Raw genomic sequence first — 27,630 nt, forward strand, 5'->3', positions numbered from 1 at the left:
TCTAAAATCTGGACCAAGTACAAATCAAAATGAGAAATTCTGTAAAAGGGAAATGTACTGGTAGACCAAGGAAGACCTCAAACCGTCAAGATAGAAAACTTAAAGCGATATGCCTTGCAAACAAAATGCACAACAGAACAAATGGGCAGAAACTGGAGTCAATGTCTGTGACCAAACTGTAAGACATCGCCTAAAGGAAATGGGATTTACATACAGAAGAGCCAAACGACAACCATCATTAACACCTAAACAGAAAAAAAACAAGATTACAGTGGGCTAAAGAAAAGCAATCATGGACTGTGGATGATTGGATGTGGATGAAAGTGATATTCAGTGATGAATCACGAATCTGCACTGGGCAGAGTGATGGTGCTGGAACCTTTTTTGTTTGGTACTGTTCCAATGAAATGTATAAAGACGACTGCCTGAAGAAAACATGCAACCCCATATCATCAATGATTGTGGAAATTTGCATGTCGGGTAAAGGTACAGGGGAGATAAGTCATTAAATCTTCATTAAATTCACAAGTATATATTGAGATTTTTGGACACATTTCTTATTCCATCAATTGAAAGGATGTTTGGTGATGATATTTTTTGGATGGTAATGCATCTTGCCATAGGGCAAAAGCCGTGAAAACATGCTTTCAAGAAAGACCTATAATGTCAAAGGCATGGCTTTTAAATAGTCCGGACCTCAATCCAATTGAAAATCTATGGTGGATTGAAATAAAATGGTCCATGACAGGGCTCCAACCTGCAAAGCTGATCTGGCAACTGCAATAACAGAAAGTTGGAGCCAGTTTGATGAAGAATATTGTTTGCTGATAGTTAAATCCATGCCTCAGAGAATACAAGCTGTTCTAAAAGCCAGAGGTGGTGCAACAAAGTACTAGTGGTGTGGTGTACTGTAGTGTTTTTTTTTTTTTTTTTCTTCATGATTCCGTAATATGTTCCTCAGAATTGAGTGACTCCATTTTTTTTTTTTTTTCCTCTGCTTGATCTGCAAAAACAGTTGAAACTGACTACAGTTTTCTTTCTTTTTTATTTTTTTTTAAGTGTTTCTTAAAGCCAGAAGGTTGGAATGTTGAATGACAATAGTTTTGAGGCATGTCTGTGATTAGTTTTTTTCTACACAAACAATTGAATGAACATATTCCAAGAGTGGTGATTCGATACTTTTTGCCAGGGGTTGTATTATGGGGTATCCCTTAGTGCAGGGGTGTCAAACTGCCGGCCCTCCAGTTGTTATGAATCTACAAGTCCCATCATTCCTCAGTCTTTGGGAGTCATGCTTGTAACTGTCAGCTTGCAATGCCTCATGGGACTTGCAGTTTGGCAACAGCTGGAGGGCAACCAGTTTTGACACCCGTGCCATAATGGATACCCAGAGTAATGTGAAAAATGTAGACTTGTCTACACACCTTTTCAGTGGTTGGGGGAGATCTGTTTTTCATTGCTGCCTAAGACCTGACAGGTGACCAGATCCTGCCAAACGCCACACAAAATTGAAAAAGAAACTGCATTGGATGGAGGTGCTGGTATTGCTTTAGTAGGTATTTTTTATTTTCTATTCCTGTTCTTAGGTTGTATATTTTTCTTTATTTGCAAATCATTATTATTTTGGCTGCAGGTTTATATTGTGCACTGGCTTGCTTGTTACTGTTGTGTAATGAAAGTCATTTTCATGTTTTAATTCTATTTCAGTTATTTAAAACAATTCTGTCTCAATTTTAGTCCTTTTTTTTCTGTTCTGAAAATAGCAGTATTCCACTTCTGTTTAAAGGTGTATTTGAGTGCGGAGCCTGTTCACAGGTCCCAGCAGGACATATTCTTTCAGTAAGCTCACCTGTGCTCACTGGCTTCTCGGTAGTGCAGTTTGGCTATGTTGATATCTAGAAAATGTAAACTGTTGGTAGGAACTGCAGATTGGGAAACATGGACACTGTATTTGCACTTTAAAACACACGCGCATTTAACTCATACTTGCGCATTGACATATGTTTTAATGCACCTTTCAATGTGTGGCGATATGCAGTTTTATTAATATCAATGGAAACGTGCATTTTTTTAAAAACAGACAAGCATAAGAGCACTATATGTCACACAACAAACAGCATGGGTACTTCTAAAGATCTCTTTGTCATTGTTTTGCCCCAGTAGGACTATATTTAAATGATTACCATTGTTTTGAATCACAGAACAATTTATTTGGACCCCATTTAGGGTTAGGACCTGTACGCTGCTATCTGAGGTACTAGAGTCCATCAAGATAGTGACCTGGACGTTGGAAATAATGTAAGCTAGGGTAAAGCCCTGATAAAAAGTAAGTAAAGGTTTGCAGAGTTCATGGGTCAATAATAAGTAATCCATACTGCCAGGGTTTGGAGTAAAGACTGTAGAGTGCTGGGGTCAGGAGTAAGGACCGCACCGTTACAAAGGATGAAGCTGTGTCTGGCAGAGCGAGGGAAGTGCTCCCTGGTCTCCCTTAAGTGTTGTCATATGAAACGCTGGAGCCTCAAACTTCTCTAGGCTCTGCATTCACATTGCTGCTCTGATCAGAGGTCTGAGAGTGGGCACAGTGGGGTCATGATCTACTGGTCACAAGCCAAGATCATTGGATTGGGGTCAACTGGTTGCCTGGCTACAAGTTGCACGTTAATTCTTTTGTGCAGTAGGAAGTGTGGAGGAGTGTTCTGCCAGGCAGACTGCAGGTGCGTACTTACAGTGATGTTTTATTGCCTAGGCTCTTTTGTATCGCAGTCATGGGACTTTTATTAACCAGGTGCTTCTGTCATTTTGTCATATGACCTTAATTGGACAAGTGCTTCTGTGGCGCTGTCAGGTGATCTTTCTTGGCCATTTATCCAGTTTGCTCTGTTGTGCCCATCACAGCACACTGAGTACTTTGTTTTTTATGATGTAACATGGTAGTACTCTACAGTACAGCAGTGGTAAAAGTGGGTTTTGGCTAGTTTCTCAGGTACTAGTGTATCCCAGAAACTTGGTTCAGACATTAAGGTGGTTCTTCACGCATTGTATGCATGAAGGTAAAAAATCTGCATTGTGTAACAGCCCCCCCTAATACACATCTGAGCCCCATCTCAGTCCAGCCATGTGCACAGGAGACTTGGCTTTCCTGGGTCTCTCCCTCATTGGCTGAGAAACAGCAGCAGGAGCCATTGGCTCCCAGTGCTGTCAATCACAGCCTGTGATGAGGAGGCAGGCCCATGTCCCGCTCTGCTGTGTCTTATGGACACAGAAAGCTAGGCTTAGGGACGAGCACGTACCAGTGCCCCCCATATCAAGCAGCTTGCTGTGGGGACACTGCGTATGGGGGAAGTGCCAGAATTGCTGGCAGGGGACCCGAAAAGAGGAGCTCAGGGCTGCTCTGAAGAACCACTGCACAGAGCAGGTAAGTATGACATGTTTGTTTAAAGAAAAAAAAAAATAAGGCTTTAGTATCACTTTAGTATTGCTTGTTTTGGGATCTGTGGAAGTAAATCAGCAGAGGTCTTGAACATCTACTGTATCTTCTTCATAAAAGTCACACATAAAGATGTAACAAATTCCCCTTTCATTTCCCTAAGGCAGTACTGCAGAATGAATTAGAGAATGTCACTTCAAACACTTTGAGCCCTGATTCACACTGATGCGGTCCGGAATTTGCAGCGTTTTCAGTGCGAATTCCGCACCGCATCAGAATCGCACCCCATTCATGCGAACCACTGCGGGTGTGTATGTTAACACTCCAAAATTGGTCAGCAAAACACGGTGTGATGTGCAGAATCGGATCGCATAGGTGTGCATACCCATGCGATCCAATTTTAATGCGGACCAAAAAAGGGTCCTGCTTGTTTTTGGTGCGGGTGAGGTGCGAATAGAGCCATACAAAATGTATGGCTCCAATCGCACTGCACACAAATCGAATGGGATTTGCACAGGAATGTTGTGTGGTTCCTGTGCGAATCACATGCGATATACCGCACCGCATATATGTGAACCCAGGCTTACTCTTTGTTTTGGATAGAGCAGGGAAGGGTTAGGACTCTGGTTAGGTTATTACTGATATCCAGAGCAGAAAGGCATTTTCCCTCTAAAACAAAAACATTTTTGACTTGCCATACACTTTAAAGCGGAACTACATTATATCTGAGCACCACAAACCAAAAATATATTTTTTAATTAATTTTAATATGCAAAGCAAACTTACCCATCCATGTCTCTTATCGATACTTTATTTTGCTGACAAATCACTTTGAAAAACTTCCCCTAACATTTCTCGCCATGGCCATCTTGAATAAGGGCAGATGATTAATGTAGCATTTACTTCCTGGAATCCATCTACCCTTAGCTCATGCAGGAGGGTGTGCTTAGCTGAGAAAACCCCTCCTCCTCTCCTAAAGACTTCTGGGATGTATTACATCAATTGCCTGGAAACTAGAAAGTAGCTGATGAAACATAAAAGAAAAAAAAGTTTAAAACAGGACTTTCCTATCTTACTAATGGTAGCAGCATAGCAATTCAAAATCATCAATGTTGCTTGAGAGAGTGAAGTTCCACTTTAAGAATGTGACTGCCATAGGAAATACAGGAAGTTATTCTCTAAGGTTTATTCCTAGCAGTTCAGCTCTCACTTCTGTACACCCTGAGGACTAGAGAACCTTTTACATTTATGCTGCAGGTCTGTTTATTTGGCAATAACTGTGATAACTTGGGATAACAAAGTAATACATATGTTTGTTTTTATAAGACAAACAAGGCATTTTCTTAGTGATATTGTCTTGGCAGTACAGCAGACAAATGTGTAGTTTCAGTGGACTGCAAGCGTAATGATTTTGTGTCCTCGCAGTGCATTGATAGTTCTCGCAGCTCTGAAACTGACAACCTGTACTGCAGGTTCCCGTTAATTTATAAAAAAAAAAATGTTTTTTTTTTTCTCTTCTTTTTGGCTTTCAACCCCTTGATTACCGCACCAGTGCCACACAAGGGGTATAATTCCTTCATCAAAGCACATGTGTACATCCCCAGCCCGCTGTCTCTGCAGCTAAAGGGGTAGCGGTTGAAGGAGGTTTTACTATGAACGAGCCTTTAAGTGTTGTCAAGGAATTAAAATAGAAACAAAACTTATTATTCTTTTTTTCTTTTTTTTTCGTTTTTTTTCGTTTTGTTTTCTTTCTTGTCAGGTTGCTTTAATTGATATATGCAGATTGAAGCTCATCCCTTTGATCTGCATATGAAAGAAAGTAGATACAAAAGCAGCAATGTAAAGCGGTGTGACTATCCGCTGGTTCAGCAGGACATTCAGACCGTATGTACAGCTGACTTTCTGACAGAAGCCGGTCTAAGGACCAACTTTTGTCGAAGAGACATGCTGAAAAACCAGCATTTGATCAGTGCCTGCAGCCAATGGCTGCGAGCGCTGTTTGATGTGTTTGGGGTGGGGCTGTCAAAACACAGAGACATAGACCACTGTAAAAATGTTTAAAATGCACATCTTTTTGCACGTAAAATGTGCATTTATTATATATATATATATATATATATATATATATATAATATTTTATTTATGTTTTTTTACTGTGCAGCGTGTAAAGCATTGCACCCGCGATCAGTAGATTGCTGGTGCAATGTCAGGATCCTGAAGACTTTGTCAGCTGTCTGCCTGTACCTCCTGTACAGGCAGACAGTTGTTGAAGTCTAAGAAGAATCAATGAACTACAAAAGTGCTCACCAGACAGAGGTATGGGCAAAGATCTTTAGGCACTGCACAGACATGCAGTGCTCTGCAGGTTCCCGTGAAAAGAACACGGTCCGAATATTGGCTGGTTCAGCAGGACATTCGGATCGTGTACAGCTGTCCTTCCAACAGAAGCCGGTATAAAGACCTACTTTTGAATCCAATCGGTGCTCTCAGCCAGTGGCTGCAAGCGTTGTTTGGTGTGTTCGGGGGGAGGAGGGGGGATGGGCCTATCAGAACATAGAGACAGCGGCAGAGATCACCGTACTAACATTGCTTGCGATCTCTCTCTGAAGCAGCGTGAAAGCAGTCCTACAAAAAAGAGCTGCATATGTATGCCAGGCTTTACTTTCTTTCTCACCCTTGAACAGTGCTTGGCTTATAAACATTGTCATACAGTCCATTTTTCTGGCAGCTGCTGTATACCACAACTCCCGGCTGCCATTTTGACTGTTGGGAGTTGCCAGCAAATGCAAAGAGTGGAGTGGCAGAGGGGCGGGACATGCCATGTGTACTGTGATGAAATATTTGTAGGTGTGTATCGCACACCCAGTGTTCACAATTGGTTAATTTTGCTATTGTGTTCATTGTATACGTGGCAATTATGAACTACCAGTCTGCAGCATTTAGATGTACAGAAGACAGGAATGTGACTCCTGAACAGCGTGGGTGGGGGAACCTTCCATCCTGTATTTGGACATCCACAGAACAATCAGCTGTCTGAATACCTGACCACTGGCTGCATCTGATTGGATACAGTTGCTGTTTGACTGACAGTTTTCTACCAAGTTCTTCAATTTTTCAAAGTTGAGTCAGTTGGTGCCTACAGTGCCACCCATGGCTTGGACGATTGATCAGTGTGTGGCCAGCATTAGTGCAAATTGGGTTTATTCTTGTAGTTGTCAGGTTGCTAAATATACTGTCAGAATTCAGGAATACATTAAAATCCTTTAGAATAGATCTTAAGAAATGAGAAAAGTTTGTGAATTAAACAGCCCCATCATCCAGTTGATGTGTTCCCATTTATGTAAGGCAAGCAGCATGTTGACGGCTGTCTTTTGCTGGATGTCAGTGATGGCTATTAGAATACACTGATCTCTCTAGCTGTCAGTGTACACAGAAGGCAAGCAGCATGTTGACGACTGTCTTGCTGGATGTCACTGATGGCTTTGGGAATACACTGATCTCTCTAGCTGTCAGTGTACACAGATGATGCTCAGCCTGTGAGTGATTTGGCTTGTTAGAAAGGGAAAATGCCTGAGGCTTGTTTTATGGATACCATATGACTCATACAATGTTTCTGTGTATAAAGTGTCACATGTACTACTTGCTTGCTGTGTTTGATGGAATTGTTGGGCCTCTTGTTTGTTTCTGTATGTTTCCCTGGTAATCTGCATAGAGGAATGGTGAGGCTGTTAAGAGGTGCGCAAGTAACAGACTCTTAGTCATTGTTATTTTCCTTTCTTTCATATTTTAGGCTTTTATGGATCTTTTTTCTTTCCCTTTTTTAAATTGAAACCGATTATTAATACCCATATTCAAACAAAACTGATATTTCACTTCTTGGTAGCTGCCTTTTTTGCCTTGCAGAGGATCTCTAGATATGTAAAATGAAAAGATGAAGTGGCATTTGGAGTGAATAGTCAGGGTCTATGGCAAGGAGAACCTACCAGCAGGGTTCCTGAGAGACCTAAAAATTTGCTTAGGATACAGCTAGGTCGCAACTACCAGAAATGGATGTAAACATTTAGGCTGGACTATGAAAGAGGAACTCTGATATTGTAATATATCTGAAATGGATTAAGGCTTTACACTTCTATCTTCCCATAGAGATTTTCCACTGCAATGTTCAGACCACCCACTTGTTGGGGTAACTCTCTGCAGACGTCTGTTGGGCTGGTGGCTAATATTCACCAGTTGCATAGTGGAACTCAAACTTTCAATGGGGAGTGGGGGGTTACAGTGGTAGGTGGAAAGCACACTATCACACTCAGTTTGATTCGGGGTTCTGGTGGTCTTTTAGGTTTTCTGACCTATCCAAAGGGGGTCAGAGAGGAGAATGGTAGCTGATTTCTAAGTTGTCCCATTGCTATTGTACCAAGATCTGTTGGCCAGGGATGCCTGCTGCTGTCCTGATCCAGTAGAGTGAAGACAATCATTTTTGCTGCTAACTGTAGCGACTCTAAAGAAACAAGGTAACTGCCTAATTTATAACTAGTTTTTAGAGAAGGTGCACATGGAGGGCACTGCACAAAGCAAACAGAACAATCTTTTCATGAACACTTACAGATAGTCAGCAAAATAAATAAATAAAATACTCCATCTAACAATTGGAATTAAAAATAGCGGTTTTGGTTGCACTGCATATGCCAATACACGTGGAAGCTGCACTGCCTTGTCAAGGCTCCTCTGTATAGTGCTGTCCTAATTCTAGTCTGAGAGCCTCCATGTTGGAGCGTATCCTGTACAGCAATAGATAAATTAAGCGTAGGTATGCCTTGGACACACCAGGAGCCCAACACAGCAACTAAAGCAAATTTGATAGCGGAAGAAAAATGTATCCCTTCAAATCCTATGGCACTCTTCACACCGATGTGCTGTGGGTGTGGTGTATTTTTAAAAGTTCTGCATGCTGCATCTTTGGTGTCCTTTTCAAAAGCACACCAATAATGGTTCTCCCATTGAATTCTATAGAAAACGCACCAAAAACCTATCAAAAATGCACCCGTGGCGCATTTTTGGTGTGTTTGTTTTTACTTGTCCAAGTTTCAGAGGTATGCGTTATTTTAATGAAGCAGCGTGAAAGCAGTCCTACTTGAAAAGCTAGTTATATATTGGGGCGGGGACACATTGGATGCCTTAAGCTGCTATTGATCTGTACTGGGCATCTGGTGTGTTCCTGAGTCTTTATGGAGGAATGGGCTCTCTCCAGGCAGGCATGCACTTAATTTATCCATTGCTATATGTGATCCAACATGGAGGCTCTCATAGACTGTTAGGACCGTACTATATAGAGGGGCTTTGCAATAAATCTTGCCATTAATATAACGTATGACATCTTCCTTTTGATTTCAGTTTGCAGTAGCTCATGTCTAATTTAATAAAAGACCATCACCCCAGCTCAGTGGTGGGCAACCTTTTTTTTCAACTGAGCCAAATCTCGCCAAAACCACGATTGAAATTTTATTTTGAGAGCCACATTTTTAAAACTGAAAATACATAGGATGGTACACTGTTTTTAGTTTCAATAAGTTTTTATAGTAATTCATCCCCCATATAGTAATTCATCCCCCATATAGTAATTCATCCCCCATATAGTAATTCATCCCCCATAGTAATTCATCCCCCATAGTAATTCATCCCCATATAGTAATTCATCCCCCATATAGTAATACATCCCCCATATAGTAATTCATCCCCCCCCTATAGTAATTCATCCCCCCCTATAGTAATTCATCCCCCATATTAATTCATCCCTCATATAGTAGTAGTAAGTAAGTAGCAAGTAGTAAGCCAAGTCCCCCCCGTGTCAATTCACTTACCTTTGCTCCGCGTGTTCCTCTCGCCGTGTTCCCGCGCCGTTCCGGTCTTCAGGGCGGACTGTGAGAGGAGCCTAGCTCCTCTCACATTCGTCACGCTGCCCCGTCTACACACATCCTGACAGCCAATCACTGGCTATCAGGATGTGAGTGGCAGCGAGACTGGCCAATCATTGCATTTGAGCGCGCTGCCCTGGCTGTTTTTTTTTTGGATCACGCTGCAGAGTCCCTGCCGCCCAAGAGGAGGGAGGGGAGCGGGCGCCCGGCACACAAGAGCCGCATTAAAGCGTGTAAAGAGCCGCATGTGGCTCGCGAGCGGCGGCTTGCCGACCACTGCCCCAGCTATATGTGAGGATACGATAGACTGTTTTGATCACTAATTTTGTTTTTTATTCCAGGAGTGGATGCTGAAGAATGGGGTAAATTCCTACATACAAAGAACAAGGTACGCTGATGTTACGCATCCCCCCCATCCACAGGGGGGTTTCCATTTAATTCTGTGTAGTTACAGCACAGGAAGTGAGGGGATATAAGAAAGTTTAGGTAGACTTTTTAGCTTTAAAAGCATCTTTTTGGAACCTTGAATTCTAAAGTCGTTTACTTGCCCTTGAATTACACCTTAATCAACTTTGTTACATTTTAATGTAGAATGGTGTAAATTATGGGTGACATGACTGGCAAGAAAAACAGGAAAGTTTTTGTAAATAATGGTCTTCAGTTCAAACTGTCACACAATACACATATAATGGAAAAATTAGTGTCAGTAGTACAGCTGCAGGGTTTACCAAGGATCAGGAATCAAAACTCATTTCTCCCACAGCATCCCCTATTGGTGAAATCTGGTGTTACATAGTCATATAGCTATGGTGGGTCTATATGAGAAGCACTGAATTTGCAGGCCAGTGGTGTCTTCCTACTGTATCTAAAACACCAAACGAATACGTTTTCCGTTTAAATTGCAGATTCCGTAAGGACAGTCTTTCTCTTTGTGGCCACTGTTTATAAAACACTCTGCTGAAATTTGAAACACCGGCACCTGTGTCTCTCTGTTGATAGATATATATATATATTCTCTCTCTATTTTTTTTTTTGTGGCAAATGTTCTTATTTACTGTCGTAGCGTTCTGCTTTTTTGACTTGGTCGTAAAAACTGCTTAAGACGTGCAGTGACCTTCTGCTACCAAATACCAACTTTTTTTCTTTTTTATAGAACTCTTCAAATACTAGTTATTTGCTTCTTAGAGCACCACTCATTTGTTTTGTGTGTGCTATGTACTTTGAATTTTATCTGTAATGTGGAATTTATGTCCACTCTCTTTTCAGATATACACAGACTTTGATGAAATCCGACAAGAAATCGAGAATGAAACTGAAAGAATTTCTGGCAACAACAAAGTAAGATTAGTGTTATTACAATGCAGCTGGAGCACTAAATTGCTGTGACTTTACAGGCAGATATTTAGGACTCACCTTTTCTGTCATTTACATGTCAGGCTAATTTATTTTGCTTTTTACCATCTGAAGCAAGACTATAGATTTTCTGTGATATGAGGAAGATAAAGCAGGTCTCTTATAAAACAGTCTTTAGCTTGCTAGCTGTTGAAGGAAATGCCTTTGTTCAGTAAATTCCCAGAAAAGCATTAAGATTCAAATTTGTATTCTCCATGACTTTTGTTTATTACACAGTGCCACAGTTTGTTTTAGAGCGCTCTTCAAACGGATGATTGCAGCCAAGCAGAACCAAAATAATTTTCTTCAGTCTAAGGCAGGCTTGAATTGGTGGTTTACTGTGAGATTTCAGAGGCATTTCTGTTTTTGTGGCGTAGACCTCATTAGGCTCAATTCACCAAGCTGCAGCACACGTGTTATTTGCTATAGTGATCATTCTTTTTAGCCTGTGACTGTGTGTACTTTCTGCTTTAATTGGGAAAATCTTTATGGCAAACAATCCTTATAGCTAAAAGCCCAATTCTGGCTGCTGCTAGTTTCTATTCCATCCAGGTGTTTCCCTCTTAGTTTAGTTTATTTTAAGCGTTTTGTTTCCTTTTTTGTGTTTGATTTATTTAAAGGTTAAGTTCACCTTTTTGTGAAACAAAAAAACATAATAAATGCAAATTTTTTTGCAGGTAAAATGGGCATTTATTATTATATTTATTTTTTACACCGCAGCCTGTAAAGCATTGCACCCGCAATCAGTAGATCAGTGCCAGGATCCTGCAGTCTTTCAATCAGTTGTCTGCCTGTACCTCCTGTACAGGCAGACAGTTCATTGTTTCTTCTCAGACATCAGCAACTAAGAGCGCTCACCAGTGCCCTTGCAGTACATTGAAAACTACAAGCTGGTTGCTGCAATAGCAGACAGTAGTTGTAGTTCCTTCATTAACAGGAGCCACATGGTCGCTCTGTTTTTGAATTGTGACAGTGGGTGTGGGGATAAGGTCCCTCGTCCGCTGTCACAATGAGGGATTGGGGGAATCTTTTGGTAACATGTTATATGTATAACGTAAACATGGGTGTAATCCTTTAGCTTTCCGTATATTGAAACATTTTTTCAGGAAATATACATGCACAGCAACTAAAGGTGTCCATTCAAAGACATATCCAGCTATAAAGAGAGTATATGCCTTTCACTTCAAGGAGACACTGCATAGTAATGTGGATCAATTATAAGTCCTGTTGGTGCTAGAACAAATATTAAGAACTGTAACAAATAAAGCAATATGAAGACACAGGTTTCTGAGAATGGCTGCCGACATCCTATTTTCAGATAGTCTCATATATTGTGTGTTATATGTTATCATGTAAATGTTTATTTGATAACCAGTAACAGATACCACTGTAATTTAAACCACCTGGCTGTAGCGGAAAGGTAGGGGAAAAAAGGATGCAAGAGGGAAATATAGAAAGAGTAGAACCAGGTAAAGCAGGGGGAAGTTGGAAAGTATGTAATAAGAGACAGAGGCTTATCTCCCTCCCTGCCGGACAAACCCAATTGCAATGGAGTGTCTCATAAGCATTCGGAACTAAAGTTGTATTTCCACAGATGTTCCAAGATAACATTTTGGAAGCTTTTGATGCAATACTCACTTCACACTGCTCTCAGTAACCTGGTTCCTTCTTAAGCTAACCATACACTGAACCATACAGTTCAGCAGGGACCAGCCAAATTTTGATTGGTGTTTGACGGTCCCTGCTCAAAAGAAGTTCATTATTTTATCGACTTCCATTAAAGGGACCTGTTAGCAATATGTTATCGAGTGATAGCTGCAGCTGATAACCAGTGTATTCTGACAGCGGTGGGAGATACTGTCAGAAAACAATGTCTTAGTGGGGAGGATTCTTCCATCCACCTCGTTTGTGTGTTCAGCCACTGGGCTGAACAAAAAAAATCAGTGTATGGCCAGCTTTAGCTGCTGCTCTTCCTTTGAGTCCATGAGTCATGGTCCTTATCTGGCTAGTAGCTCTGTTAAACCCAGCCTTTAATGCCCACTTCCAACAGATTGACAGTGGTCTCTATTGAAATGTAGTTCAACCGCCTCCCACCCGCCATATAAGGAAATGGACAGGCAGGGGTTCTCTTGTTCTGGGAGGACATCATATGACGTCCTTCCACTCTAACCGCGCATACACGTCCCCCGGGGGTGCGCGGCGATCTGTGGTGTGCTGTGTCCCTGGGACACAGCAGATCACTGATCAGTGGAAAGAGCCAATGACGTCGGCTCTGTCATGTGACCAGCTGTGTCCAATCACAGCTGATCGCATGTAAATAAGGAAATGCCGGTTATCAGTATTCCTTTCCTAAGCGAGCTGTCACGCTGACAGCTTGTGAGGAAAGAAGAGACGGTAATCGGCATTCCTCAGAGGGAACATGTACACTGATCATCAGGGCACTGGTGATCAGTGCCCTTATGATCAGTGTAGCCCCATCAATACCACCTGTCAGTGTCAATCAATGCTACCTGTCAGTGCCACATATCAGTGCCTACCAGTGCACATCAATGCCACATATCAGTGCCCATCTGAGCTGCCTTTCAGTGCCACCTATCAGTGCTATATGAGTGCTGTCTTTAAGTGATGCCTGTCAATGCCCATCAGTGCCTCCTCATCACTGCCGCCTATCAGTGCCCTTCACTGCAGCCTATCCGTGCAGCCTCATTAGTGAACATCAGTGAGGAGAAAAATCACTTATTTACAAACATTTATAACCGAAAAAAAGAAAAAAACTTTATTTTTCAAAATTTTCAGTTTTTGGTTTGTTTAGCAAATAATAAAAAACCCAGAGGTGATTACCATCAAAAGAAAGCTCTATCTGTCTCAAAAAAATGTCATATGAGTTCAGTGTTGCATGACTGCACAATTGTCATTCAAAATGCGACAGCGCTGAAAGCTGAAAATTGACCTGGGCAGGAGGGGGTAAAAATGCCCTGTAGGCAAGTGGTTAACAGAGGTGGTACAAGTCACAGTAGTAGAATGTGTGAGCGCGACTAAAATTGCAGTGCACTTGCGAGTGCCAGAACTGCAGGGAACCTGGTGCAAAAGCACTATGTGATTTTCTGGCTGCTGAGTTTTTAGAATGGTGCAGGAACTTCTTTTAGAATAAATGGGCTGCTTTTCTGTGAAAACGCAGGCCACAAACCTGCATAGATGTAAACCAGTCCTTCAACTAGAATTAACTTGAAAAAGCGTTTAAACAAAAAATAGTAGAAAAGATGAAAGTGACATGCGGGGGGGGGGGGGGGGGGTTATGTATAGATGAGACTGTAAAGCTGTAGTGGCAGCGTGACCGATGTGTGGAGTACTGCTAACTGAGAAGTTGATGACCATGATTGGAGCCAGGAGGGAAGAATACAGTGGCCCCTCTATCTCTGCAAGAGAAGAGTTTGGAGGCAATGGAGCTGCTAATTATATTGTACATCTATTTTACAAAGCTGTATTAACATTTTGGCTTGCTTAATACTGTATAAGCAGAAAACTCCATCAAGTTTGCAAGTGCAACACTTTTCCTTTCTCCTGTTGTCCTTGTTGTGTCAAGTTAAGTTCAAATTTCCTTTTATTTTTTGATAAGCCACCTGCAGAGAATTCTCTGATTTTAAAGATTGGACAAAGAATACCATCCCTTTATATTTTATCTTTTATATATTTATTTTTTTATAATCCTTAAAGTGGTTGTAAAGGCTCCAAGTTTTTATATGCATGCAGGCAAAAAAAACTTCTGTGTGCAGCATCCCCCTCAGCCCCTCTAATACTCACCTAAGCCCCCTTTTGATCCAGCAATGTACACTGGAGTCTCGGCTATCCTGGGACTCCCTCTCCTCATTGGCCAGTGAGCCAATGAGAACAGAGGGCGGTGCCAAGCCACGGCTTCGTGTGTGAATGGACACACGTAGCAGCAGCTGGGGAGTGTGCATGCTCGGGTGCCCCCATAGCAAGCTGCTTGCTTTGGGGGCACCCGACAGGAGGGAGGGGCCAGGAGCGCAGGCAGGGTACCCAAGAAGAGGAGGATTCAGGCTGCTCTCTGCCCAAATACTGCACAGAGCAGGCAAGTATAGACATGTTTGTTATTTTAAAAAAAAAATATCACTTTAAGATGCTCACCGGCCAGTTTATCAAGGAGCACATTTAACAGTATCCTGCGTGTATTCCTCCTTCACACAAAAGCTGTGAAAACCTTAACGCCTCTCCCCTTGTGCTTTTTTTGTACATGCTTTCTGACACTTCACTGAGGCATGGAATTCAGTATAAACTGGCTTATGCAGTTACAATATTTTAGTGTAGTTTTGAATGACCAAATATCTTATAACTGGGATTTTATGTTGCTGTTATTATCTACACCTGATGAGTGAAGAATCTTTGTTTTCCAGTCAAGTACAGGAACAGCAATATCAGCGTTCATTCATTAGAAAAATCCTAACATGGCTAACAATTCATTATTAAAATATTCCTGAATCCTCATTATGTCTCTTGATCTTCTCAGACTTCTGCTCTGTGCCTGGATAACATTCGTCACCTCTGTAACAAGATGTGTTTTGTACATTATTTTTTTTTTTATTTAAAGAAATTATCTGAGGAATATTCAGTTAAAAATCAATGTGTTTTGAGATTTTTTTTAATTTTTTTTTTAACCTCTTTAGCGGTTTTCCCGAGTGTAGCTCGGGGTAAAACTTCAATACCAAGAGCGGTAACCCCAAGGTACACTCGGGCTTACCATGCGGCGTTGCTCAGGGGGTCCCTGCAGCACTTACCTTGTCCTTTGCTCCCGCGATGTGTCCCCTGCAGCGTCCCCGGCCATCTCCTCCGGCCGATGCCGGCATCCGGCTTCTGTGTTCCGGTCCCTGTGACGTTGGGACGTACGGGTGCCGGAACCGGCGGGAAATTTGAAATTTTTAAAAAATTTCATTTTTGCTGTCATTGCGGTTTCAATGCAGTTCACATATATTTTGTCCCTACTGCTTTGTCCTGTGCCCTGCCTGCATTTTGACTGTTCTTTCTGCCTGGAAACTTAGAAAAGTCCATGGCGTCCAAAAAGCGTCCCTTTACGTCAAAAGTGGTTTTAGAACAGCGATAGTAAATCAGAACCACTTGCAGAATTGAGTGATGATTCATGGGGAAATTCATCATCAGACACTGAAAACGATTTTGCGAATTTGCCTCTGTATTTCAAATTTCAGTGTTTTTGGTTTGATTATATTGTTGAATTAAATTTATTATTATAATATTATTTTTTATGATTATTTATTAAATTATAATTTATGATTTCGTGTTTCAAGTTTTATCACATCCGGAATGTTTACTAGACTCTTGTTCGTTTAGATTTCAGTGAGTTATTCCTAAAAATTACAGGCCTACAATAAAAAACTACATATTTCCATGCAAAAAAATGGTACCACTTTCAGCACAAAAAATCAGAAAGAATCATACCGCCAAGGAGGTTAAAGGCCAAAATAACTTTGCAGTAATTTTCTGGGTCCAGAGTCTATTATCTGGACTGCAGAATGGGAGGGTCCTTTGTCAGGTGCCCACCTCACTGCCCTGTGGTATGCAGACTTCTTATTGGCTGTCCAGCAATAGTGTCCCTGCAGGCTACAGAAATCTTCACTTATCCTCACTTCCAGAAGAGGAGTTACAAAGGGTCATCTGATGGCAGACTAAAATTTTTTTAATGGAGGTTTTGAAAAATAAGTGGGAGGTATTGGATGGACAGCAGCTGCCTGTTGATGTGATTTATTATTACAGGTACTTGTATAGCGACGTCAGTTTACAAAGCTCTGTACATATACACTCACCGGCCAGTTTATTAGGTACACCTGTTCAAATGTTTGGTAACCCAAATTGCTAATCAGCCACTCATATGGTAGCAACTCAATGCATTTAGGAATCTAGACGTGGTGAAGACAACTTGCTGAAGTTCAAACTGAGCATCAGAACAAGGAAGAAAGGGGATTTAAGTGACTTTGAATGTGGCATGGTTGTTGGTGCCAGACGGGCTGGTCTGATTATTTCTAAAACTGCTGATCTACTGGAATTTTCACACTAACCATCTCCATGGAAATCGAGACTCATCAGACCAGGCAACGTTTTTACAGTCTTCTACTGTCCACTTTTAGTGAGCCTGTGCAAATTGTAGTCTCCGTTTTCCGTTCTTCGCTGACAGGAGTGACACCCAATGTGGTCTTTTGCAGCTGTAGCCCATCTGCTTCAAGGAACGACGTGTTGTTCATGGTATTCTGCATACCTTGGTTGTACCAAGTGGTTATTAGTTACTGTTGCCTTTCTATCATCTCGGACCAGTCTGCCCATTCTCCTCTGACCTCTGACATCAACAAGGCATTTTCGGCCACACAACTGCTGCTCACTGGTTATTTTCTCTTTTTCGGACCATTCTCTGTAAATCCCAGAGATGGTTGTGTGTGAAAATCCCAGTAGATCAGCAGTTTTTGAAATACTCAGACCAGCCTGTCTGGCACCAACAACCATGCCACGTTCAAAGTCACTTAAATCCACTTTCTTCCCCATTCTTATGCACAGTTTGTACTTCAGCAAGTCTTCACTACATCTACATGCCTAAATGCATTGAGTTTCTGCCCCGGTTGATTAGCAATTTGTGTTACCAATCAATTGAAGAGGTGTACCTAATAAAGTGGTCTGTGAGTGTATATTCTACATTCACATCAGATTTAAAGTCATAACTTCAAAATGCAGTCCTAAAAATAGTGCTTTTTACTTAGATTCCTTTTTTAAAGCTAGATTGCGTGCCATGGAAGAGAATCTTTCTCCCAAAAACACAATACGTCATTGATTTCTAACTAAAAAAAAGTTTGATAGTAACACAATACATACATGTACGTTTTTTTGTATGGTTTGATGTTCTTTGTATAATATTGTGTCATATGATAGTTTGCTCAGTAGATAGTTTGTCAGCAGCATTTTTAGTTGTATGGCAAGTGCAATCTCTCATGATTCCAGCTACCTTTTTGTTTATGTTTAGGGTATTAGCCCAGAACCCATCCATCTGAAGATCTTCTCTCCTAATGTGGTCAACCTGACACTAGTGGATTTACCAGGGATGACAAAGGTACTAGTGGCTCGGTACAGCCTAATTAATAAACAGAATAGGTTGATAAAATAGACATATAACCATTATACTTGTTAATTTAATAGGAATCTCTTCCCTTTTTTTTAGGTACCAGTGGGTGACCAGCCTAAAGACATCGAACTGCAGATAAGAGAATTAATTCTGAGGTACATCAGCAACCCTAATTCCATCATTCTAGCAGTCACTGCTGCCAACACAGACATGGCAACTTCCGAAGCTCTGAAAATAGCCCGGGAGAGTGATCCAGACGGTGAGCTTTCAGATCTTTCATTTCAAGGTGTCAATACATTCCCTGAATAGAGCAGCATCTGCCTTGCTTTGTCTGCCAGCCTGATGGATAGATCAATAAACATTAATGTTTAATAAAGTTCTGAATAGTGTGTCTGTTTTTGCGTATGTTTCTCTAAGCTCCTGTAACTGGAGGCTTTAAGCTTGGCTTCCTCATGTGAACTGAGCTTGTCTGTGTGAGAGTTACCCATAGTTTAACCATAGTTTTATCCAAAAATGTGCTGTAGCCCTTTTTACAGCAACTAAATGTGATTGCAGAGGCAGACCCAACCTGCATTGTACTGTGATGGCCTGGCTTTTGTGGGTGAAGCCATGCACCTGTGCTGCTGGGGATAGCACTTGGCCATAAAGATGTAAATTAATTGAAGGGGTGGGGGGGGGGGGATTGATGGGATTGTATGTAAATCCATAATTTTCAGTATGTACCTCAGAACAGGCATGCAACTCAGTTGAAATAGCTTCTAACATCAGAGAATTATCTACTCACTTCTCTCAGGTTCTCTTTTAATGACACCACAGGCAGTGGGAGTGTTTGTAAGGTAGCTTATTCTACAGAGATTCAGGGCTTCCGCGTTAGGAATGTGTAAAATATCGTATTGTCTCGATATTTTATTAACTTGTATTGATGAGAAATGTTCAGATAGAAAGTCCTTCCACTTCTTGCATAAACTCAAAAAGATGATTTAATAATAACGTTGCATAAAATTAGAAATAAAATATTGGCATACAGAATGTTTAAATAATGTCCAAAAAAAATATAGTTAAGTTCTTGATAATAAGATTGTATATATGTATATGTGTATGTGTGTGTGTGTCTCAAGGCTTCTAGCAAAGAGTGACCTTAAAAAGTCTTTGTTCTGCTCTTAAAAGAGCAATCCAGCCCCCACCATCTCCTAAAAGTGGGTTGGTATTCTCTTGTAGTCCCACTAAGATAATTGACACCAACAGAGGTATTAAAACAAAACCTCCAATCTACTTCTCTCAAAGTCTGAGTGTAACTTTATCTCTTACATAGATGGGGGAAGGTATAGCTAATTGCTCTCATATGTGGCTTGAATGTAAACGAAAAACCCAAGATATATGTTCATATGTATATTCACAGACTATGAAGTCTAATTACTTTTCCCAAACTAGAACAAATATAAATATAATAACTCAATTATTCTATTAAGATCCAACTCATTCATACTTGTTAGTACTGTTAATAAGAAGATATTAGATATTAGGTTAAGGAAAGCTTCTAACAGAATGATTTTTTCCTGGTTCCTTTTTGTTGTTGCAGGTAGGAGAACGCTCGCTGTGATCACCAAACTCGACCTCATGGATGCTGGGACAGACGCCATGGATGTCCTCCTAGGGAGGGTCATACCAGTTAAACTGGGCATCATTGGAGTTGTCAATAGGTAGCGATTATATGCTTTAATAATATCTATGTATGTGTATATGTATGTGTATATGTGTGTGTGTGTATGTGTGTATGTGTATATATATATATATATGTGTGTGTGTGTATATGTATATATATATATGTGTGTGTGTGTGTGTGTGTGTGTGTGTGTGTGTGTGTGTGTGTATATATATATGTGTGTGTGTGTGTGTGTGTATATATATATATATCTGTATATAAAGCACTGGGTTTACTTGAAGCTCCTGAAATATATTTTACCTGACTATAATAACTCCTGCTCATTGGTAACAGAGGGACAATAGCCAATCATAAGCTTGCATAACGATAAACTCTCTCTTCCCACCGTCTTGTGACAGCACTGGGTCTTTGAGCAGCCATTTATGTAGCACCAGTATAATCATATGGGAGTAAGTCCTGGTACATACTATAGGTTTTGTTTTTTGTTACACTCAGCGGGATGAACGAAACATGAGAGATCGATGTACTAACACAAGCGATGTTGGTGTTGCAATCTCCCTCGCTGTGCCATTGTGTTCTGACAGGAGGACTTCACCCCTCCCAACCCACCAGAACACACAGATCAGCCATTGGCTGCTAGCAGTGATCGGATGCTGGTTTTCCACAGAAGCTAGTCATGAGAACTGCTGGTTCCTGCTGAACCGACTGTTTTTTGCCTGTATGTACAGGGCTTATGGTGAGTGAGTGACATGCTACCTTGCTCCCGGCAGTGGTGGTGGAGTAAAGGGAAGTAGAGTATGTGCTGCTGGGGGGGTTGGTAATAATCTGAATCTGTTCTACCTTGTGTGGGCAAAGCACAGCTTTCGTTCAAACAAGAAGTGTATTTTATCAATAGCATTTTTTTGTTTGGGCTGTGGAATAATTTTTGATTTTAACCAGGCTTGTGCTGTTGTCCAGATATACTCCTGGCATTTATGGCTCTATATTTCATGGAATTTGCTGTATTTTTGGTTTCAGGAGTCAGCTGGATATTAACAATAAAAAGAGTGTAGCAGACTCAATCCGGGATGAATATGCGTTTCTTCAGAAGAAGTATCCATCTCTGGCCAATAGGAATGGAACCAAGTACCTGGCACGTACCCTGAACAGGTAACACTCAGCAGGGAGCCCTAATGTAGGCCTGAGGCTTGTGATGAGGTAGAGCGGTGCATATTTTACTAAAGTGAATCTTGCAGTACTTCAGTGACCAGGTCTCCTTCTACAAGGTATCCCCCACCTCCCCAAAATGCTCAAAAAATAATTCCATAATAAAAGGTTACACAATAAACTTGCTTTCTCCAGCTTCCTAGGCGAAGGTGATGTCGTCCTTCTGGCAAGATCTTGTGGAATGTTGAGTAGCTCAGATCTCTCAAGAAGACAATCATGTAATGTTCTGCAGCAAGATTTGGGCTATTCTGCATTCCCAGGGATCTTGTTGGCAGGAGAACGTAGTCACCTCCTACACTACGGGAGTCAGGGAAAGGTTAGTATATTCAGATATTTACCTGTCTCTCCACCCCCCCCCCCCCCCCCTTCAAAAAGGGACCTTGCCTAGGGTCCAAAGTTAATTTTAATTTTACATATTTACATAACGCTGAGACTTTATCACTTGCACTTTGCAGAGTATTTAGGTTATTTTCAGTTATTTAGGATTTACATCTTCTTTGAAGTACCTGTATATTTATATATGGTAATAGATTTTGAGGAAAATTGAGCACCCAATTAGAGTCGACATACAAAGGGTATACCAACTTTGGTGGTAATCAAGACCCCAATGCTATCCTGTTGCCAAGTCCTCTGTTCTTGTGTGGTTTTTTGTTTGTTTTTTTTAATCTGTGTTGTGCTTGTCTGCAGGTTACTGATGCACCACATCAGAGACTGTTTGCCAGAGCTAAAAACCAGGATCAATGTTTTAGCAGCTCAGTATCAGTCACTGCTCAACAGCTATGGTGAGCCAGTGGAAGACAAGAGTGCAACTCTGTTGCAGCTCATTACGAAGTTTGCCACAGAATATTGTAACACAATTGAAGGCACAGCAAAACACATAGAGACTTCAGAACTGTGAGTTACTGTTTAATGAGCCATCTCTTACTCTCCTCTCTAGCTCAGCAGCCAGTCACCACAGTGTTTCAGAGTTTGACTTGTTTGGTGACTTTAATTTGACAGGTGTGGTGGTGCACGAATTTGCTACATCTTCCATGAAACTTTTGGGAGGACACTGGAATCTGTCGATCCGTTGGGTGGACTGACCACTATTGACATACTTACAGCTATCAGAAATGCAACGGTATGTTTTCCTTCTTCTAAAAGGTCCTTTCACACCATGCTGCACATGAAAACTTACTGCAATGCAGTGCATCTCATGCAATGTGGTTTTTATGGGTGTTGGCATGCATTTTCATGTCTCCTGTTGTGAAGCAACAGGTTTCTGAAAGGTTAAAAATACTAACATTTATTTATTTTTTAATTAATATCTATTCTTTCAATTGCATTTACATGCACTCACGTGTTGGATTAAAATGCAGACAGGTTGCATTTTATTGCAATGCATATGTACACAAACTTGTGGTGTGAATGAGTCGATGGATTTTCTATGCGCCCTTTTATTGACCTGCATTTATCTGGTGCAGGAAAGGAGGTTGCTACACATGCTGTGAGCAAGTCCTAAGTGTTTCTGTATATTTTTAGGTCTTTTTCCTACCCTTGCCTGTGTGTAGACCGTGAAATACAAGCAGCAAACTGAGCTCTTTCTTGTCACTGTACTCTTTCCTCCTACCTATTAGCATGTTCCCTAATCGGCACATGTACACTGCGGCAGAGCCTGACTGGTTTCTTGTGCTGTATTCATTCCTCTCCCAGTCTGAACTCTGCTATATAGATCAGTGTTTCTCAACCTTTTTCAGTCAAGGCACCCTTTAAAATTATGGACAGTCTTGAGGCATCCCACTCTAAAATGTAAAAAAAATTCTAATTGTTTTCTGTTGTAGGACACCCAACATTAGAGGTGTTTCTTTCTTCCAAATCAAATACACTTTTTCACACTGGTCCTGACTAGTATTCCAGTGTTTCTCTCAGTTTTACTCCATCACTGAGCTAATGTGACCCCAGCACTAACAGAGGGGAAGGTCAAACTAGGATGCTATGCAGGCAACTGACATCCTCCTTATTAACTGATGACGTCATTGGTTGTCAGGATGCCGGTGGCTAGAAGGTCATAATGGCGCACAATGAAAACCTGTGGCTCTGTGTAACTAAAAGGCAAGCTTCTTCCACCCGCTGGCTTGTATAGACGTTTTGTGCAACTTTTAGACATTTTGCTCAGGCACCCCTGAAGAGACCTCAAGGCACCCCAGGGTGCCTGGGCACCCCGGTTGACAAAGGCTGGTCTAGATGTTTGTGGTGTTGCTTTTCTTTCAGAAGAACTGATTCCTTATCCCGGATGGAGCTCGAAAGGGTGCATCTGCTTCCTGTTCCACCATCTTTAGGTGGCTTTCATCATCTAACTTTATGAACTCAAGTATCTGGGTCCACTCTTTCCTGTCGAGGTGAATTCTGCTAGATCTGTGAGGGTTTTTTGGCATCAAGCAGCTGTTTCCAAGATTTGCGAGGGTGCTAGCTAGTCTTTTGTTCTCCTATGTTCTGGACTTTTCAGCCTCGTCAGCTGGTTAGGACTTCCTGTGTCCCTTAATAGACTCCAAGAAAAGGTTTTTACATTGAGTACAAAAAACCTTTTTCTCTAGCCTGCATTTTTAAAGAAACCATTTTTCCATTGTTTATGGCTAAACAAAAGTTTTTTTTTTTTGTTTTTTTCCCCTGCAGTTAGATGGATTCTTCCAAGTGTGTCAACTTTTTCCTGTTACTCCAAATCATACTAATAGGTTAATTATTTTCTACCAAGATTTGGTGGACTGCATGAACATTAGATTCTAAGCTTCTCCAAGGTTTGGGACTAAGTGAGCAGTCTGTGTTCCTGGTGAAGCTCTGAAGAATTTGTCTACGATAAAACTGAATACAATTCTCTGTCCTCTTAGGGCCCACGGCCGGCCTTGTTTGTCCCAGAAGTGTCTTTTGAGTTGCTGGTGAAGAGACAAGTGAAACGCTTGGAAGAGCCAAGTTTGCGGTGCGTTGAGCTTGTTCACGAGGAGATGCAGAGGATCATCCAGCACTGCAGCAATTACAGCACACAGGTAATTCTACACTTTAGGATATGCAGTTTCTGTATTTATTTAGGCTGTACTCTGGTGGTAATTGATTTATGTAATCCTGGGAAGATGCTGGTTTGATGTTTCTCATCTTGCTCCCTTTTTCAGGAGCTCTTGAGGTTCCCAAAGCTGCATGATGCCATAGTTGAGGTGGTCACATCGCTTCTGCGGAAACGCCTTCCTGTAACCAATGAGATGGTAAGAAGATGTACTGACTGATTTGACTAATAGTGTCCCACAATTTTCTCTTTTGAAATTTCTAAATTTTTCACATCATACACAGTATTCAGAAAACCTGAGTGACATTTGCTTTAATTTGTGGGCAGATTCGGTACTGAATGGTGCCACAACACAACCATGTGCCAAACCCCGCTATCCCTTTTTCAGCTGTCAAAAAAGGGCATTCAAGAAGCAGCAGTATCGCCCTGTAATGATTTCTCTGAAAAGCGATCCACCACGGATTGGTTTTCAAAATGGCTGTAAAGGTTTCAAAATGGCGGTAAAGGTCCCTAAGAGGGGAACAAAGTCTGTTCATGATTACAGGCCCTTAACAGGACTTGATTACTTGGTTTTTGATTTCTACCATTGCTTTGGCCTGGCCCTCATTCAAGGACCCTGGATCAGGATAATCCTGAAAGCAGACCCACGTAATCAAATATTGATAGTTTTCTAGAGCTGATACCCAGCATCACGTAGGATATATTATTATTATTATACAGTAATTATATAGCACCAAAGGGTATGCCCAGCACTGTGCAATAGCAAGGGGGACAGAACATGAGACAAGACAGTAACAATACAATACACGAGGGGTTCCAGGGCCCTGCTCTTTCGAGCTTACAATCTAGGAGATATTTGGTGACATTTAATTGGTGACCCTTTTAATTGGAACTCCAGATGTTTGTTAAACTTTAGAATTGCATAGGAAATGGTTTCATTATCGGACAGTTTTTTTCTTTGTCATCTTTGAGGAGACTTTCTTTGTATAACTATTGTCTCAGTGCTGCTATACTACAGGCATGCATGACTGAAATTGTGTTCAGCCTTAAAATCTGTGTTGTGCATTTGAATGGTTAAATGTAAACCATATGGGCATCACAATGGCTAAAAGGTTAGCACTTTCACCTGGCAGTGCTAGGGTTGTAGGTTCAAATCCCAGCCATGGCACCTCCTGCCTGGAGTTTGCATGTTCTCCCTGTACCTGCGTGGGTTTCCTCCGGGTACTCCGGTTTCCTCCCACACTCCGGTTTCCTCCCACACTCCGGTTTCCTCCCACACTCCGGTTTCCTCCCACACTCCAAAGACATGCTGGTAGGTTAATTGGCTCCTGTCTAAATTGGCCATAGAGAGTGCATGTATGAATGTGAGTTAGGGACTTTAGATTGTATGCCCCTTGAGGGTTAGGGACTGATGTGAATGTACAATATATATGTAAAGTGCTGCGTAAATTGACGGCGCTATATAAGTACCTGAAATAAATAAAATAAATAAGACTGGAAAAATGTTTAAAGAACTTGATTATATAACCACATTGGGTCATTTCATACAGGTCCACAATTTGGTGGCCATTGAACTTGCCTATATCAACACTAAACATCCAGATTTTGCAGATGCCTGTGGTCTGATGAACAATAATATAGAGGTGAGGAAGGCACAATCTTCTCTACCAGATCTGGTAACAATAATAAATCTTAATGTATAAAACTATTTTTGTTTTTCTGTGACATGCAGGAACAGAGGAGGAACAGATTAGCCAGGGATTTACCGCGGCCTGCAGCTCTTACAGATAAAGTGAGCATAGCCAATGTGAAACGCAATTGTGCGAATGTGGTATATTACTATATATTAGGAATCCTTTTGTTTGCTATGATTTTTTTTTTTGTCCATTACTTGAATGTTAAAGCAGAACGCTGTCCAATAAACAAATTCCTTTGATGTCAGTTTAGTGGAGTAGAGATGATTCTGCAGTTTTTTGGCTGAGCTGTTGACAGTATATTCCTAGAGAGATACTACAATATGTGAAATTTGGTTTGAGGTATAATAGCATTTTCACATCAAAAAAGTTGTAATATTACTCTAAATTGAATTGATATATAAAGGCCAAATTCACTTTTAGGAACATATTTTAGGGTTGTGCGACCTAACGTGTTCTGAAGTATCTGCTTTCCACACACAGAGACCCACCCACCCTCACCCCTGGGGTTCTCCTCACTTGCAGCTGCTGTCTCATTCAAAATCGTCAGGACTCCACCCCACGCATGACTGTTATTCATTCACAGAGATCTGTGAATGATCAAACTTTAAGTTCATCTGCCACTGTAGCAGATGGGCTTATAGTTCTTAATTGACTACAAGTGCAGCAATTGGTGCACTCGTAGTTAATTGACAGTACCAACAACTTTCTAACTGAAAGCCCATCCAGAGATATGAGCAAAGAGCTGGAGGAAGGTTCTGCAGGAGCCTGACATTGCACCTTAAATCCACTGATCAAGGGTGTAATGCTTTACAGGGTCCTGCTAAAAATAATTAATGCCCTTTTGTCCTGCAAAAATATGTGCATTTATAATTTTTTTTCCCTAAAAATGAACTTCGCTTTTAAAGCATGTATAAACGCAATAACAAAAATTAAATCTATTGCCGCTCACCAGTCTTTGGATGTGGTGGCTGTGTAAATTTTAGTTTTTTTTAATGTTTTTCCATTATTTTCATCCTGTGATTCTGCAAGCAGTAACACCGTTTGTGTCCCAGGTTGACAATGCTCACTCTCTCACTCATTGTATTATATCTATGGATGAACACTATTGTTACCTTAGGATAGGATATGTACTAGGACTACACCTTCCTCTTTTTCCTCTCCTTAACATTGAGGGGGAGGTGTTCTGGAATACTCACAGGTATGAGGAGTGCATTGGAGATTTGGCAAGATCAACAGGTGTTTTTTGCACTTAACAATTAGATATAAGAAACGCTATCAATTGTATACTTTATAGACTAAAGGGTGCAAATAGGAAAAATTTGTTTTTGTTTGCATGCACTTTAAGGAATTTCTAGGTAAGGGTTTAAAAGTGTGACCCTCAAGATGTTGTAGAATCATGCACTATGATCTATGCTTGGTACTTGCATTTACTCAGTGGTAGATGGGCCTGAAGGTTGCCCATGCTTCTTATAAATACTTTATTTGGCTCAGCAGCACATTAGCAGGACACCATCATGGTTTTGGTCACATTAAATGGATTGTAAGAACCTGTACAGAACCATACAGGGCAAAGAAATGGGGGGAGGGGTCAGCTGTGCCATATAAGCTTGAGCTATTAATCTCTGTTTACAGACTTTTTTTTTTCTCTCCAGCTAAGTTGTTCTGATTTGTGAACATGTTTCATCTACTGGCCAAAAAAAAAATCATTCTTATTCATAAGTAATAATGTGTAATTATCTGACTAAAATTACCAAACCTGATACAAACATTCTCTTTAAAAAGAAAATAAAATCTGCCATAATTAATGTTGAACTGTGTAAATCTAGTTCATTTTAGGATTTTGGGTGGCTATGTTTTATAAGGATTATTCCTATTATTCTGTGTGGATTTAGCTGTCATGTCTTTGTACACACGGTATAAGTACCTAAAGCTGACCTTACTTATTGGGGTCATTGGATTTTAGGAGTGTACTTGGTGGTAAGGGTGTGTCACTGATAAGTTATGAAATGATCACAGAATATAGCTGGCAGTAAAACCGCAATCATATACAAGCCTGACTTGGTTTATCTATATCCAAAACCTTTTTTCTTTTTTTGTTTTACGTCTAACCTTTCTCCATTCTATTAGGTTTTACTGCTATTTTGGACTGTGTTGAAGAGAGATTTAT

At 40.9% G+C, this 27,630-nt stretch overlaps 1 protein-coding gene across 5 annotated transcripts in view; it reads left to right on the top strand.

Annotated features, from left to right (window-relative positions):
- The window catches only part of DNM1L (dynamin 1L), a 73,469-nt gene that overhangs the window by 26,789 nt on the left and 19,050 nt on the right, over positions 1 to 27,630 (top strand). For 4 of the 5 annotated variants that reach the window (XM_089680747.1, XM_089680749.1, XM_089680748.1 and 1 more), the window contains 12 exons: positions 9,678 to 9,724; positions 10,603 to 10,674; positions 17,765 to 17,851; positions 17,960 to 18,122; positions 19,443 to 19,563; positions 20,544 to 20,675; positions 21,420 to 21,626; positions 21,732 to 21,852; positions 23,597 to 23,752; positions 23,876 to 23,965; positions 25,317 to 25,409; positions 25,499 to 25,558. In XM_089680747.1, coding sequence (XP_089536873.1) covers positions 9,678 to 9,724; positions 10,603 to 10,674; positions 17,765 to 17,851; positions 17,960 to 18,122; positions 19,443 to 19,563; positions 20,544 to 20,675; positions 21,420 to 21,626; positions 21,732 to 21,852; positions 23,597 to 23,752; positions 23,876 to 23,965; positions 25,317 to 25,409; positions 25,499 to 25,558 — 1,349 coding nt within the window. The remainder of the gene's footprint in view (positions 1 to 9,677; positions 9,725 to 10,602; positions 10,675 to 17,764; positions 17,852 to 17,959; positions 18,123 to 19,442; positions 19,564 to 20,543; positions 20,676 to 21,419; positions 21,627 to 21,731; positions 21,853 to 23,596; positions 23,753 to 23,875; positions 23,966 to 25,316; positions 25,410 to 25,498; positions 25,559 to 27,630) is intronic. The other variant, XM_089680751.1, reaches the window with a different exon arrangement.

The sequence above is a fragment of the Staurois parvus genome, unplaced genomic scaffold, assembly GCF_062004578.1.
Source record: "Staurois parvus isolate SC_StPar_1 unplaced genomic scaffold, SC_StPar_1.0 ptg000249l, whole genome shotgun sequence".
Classification (NCBI taxonomy): Eukaryota; Metazoa; Chordata; class Amphibia; order Anura; family Ranidae; genus Staurois; species Staurois parvus.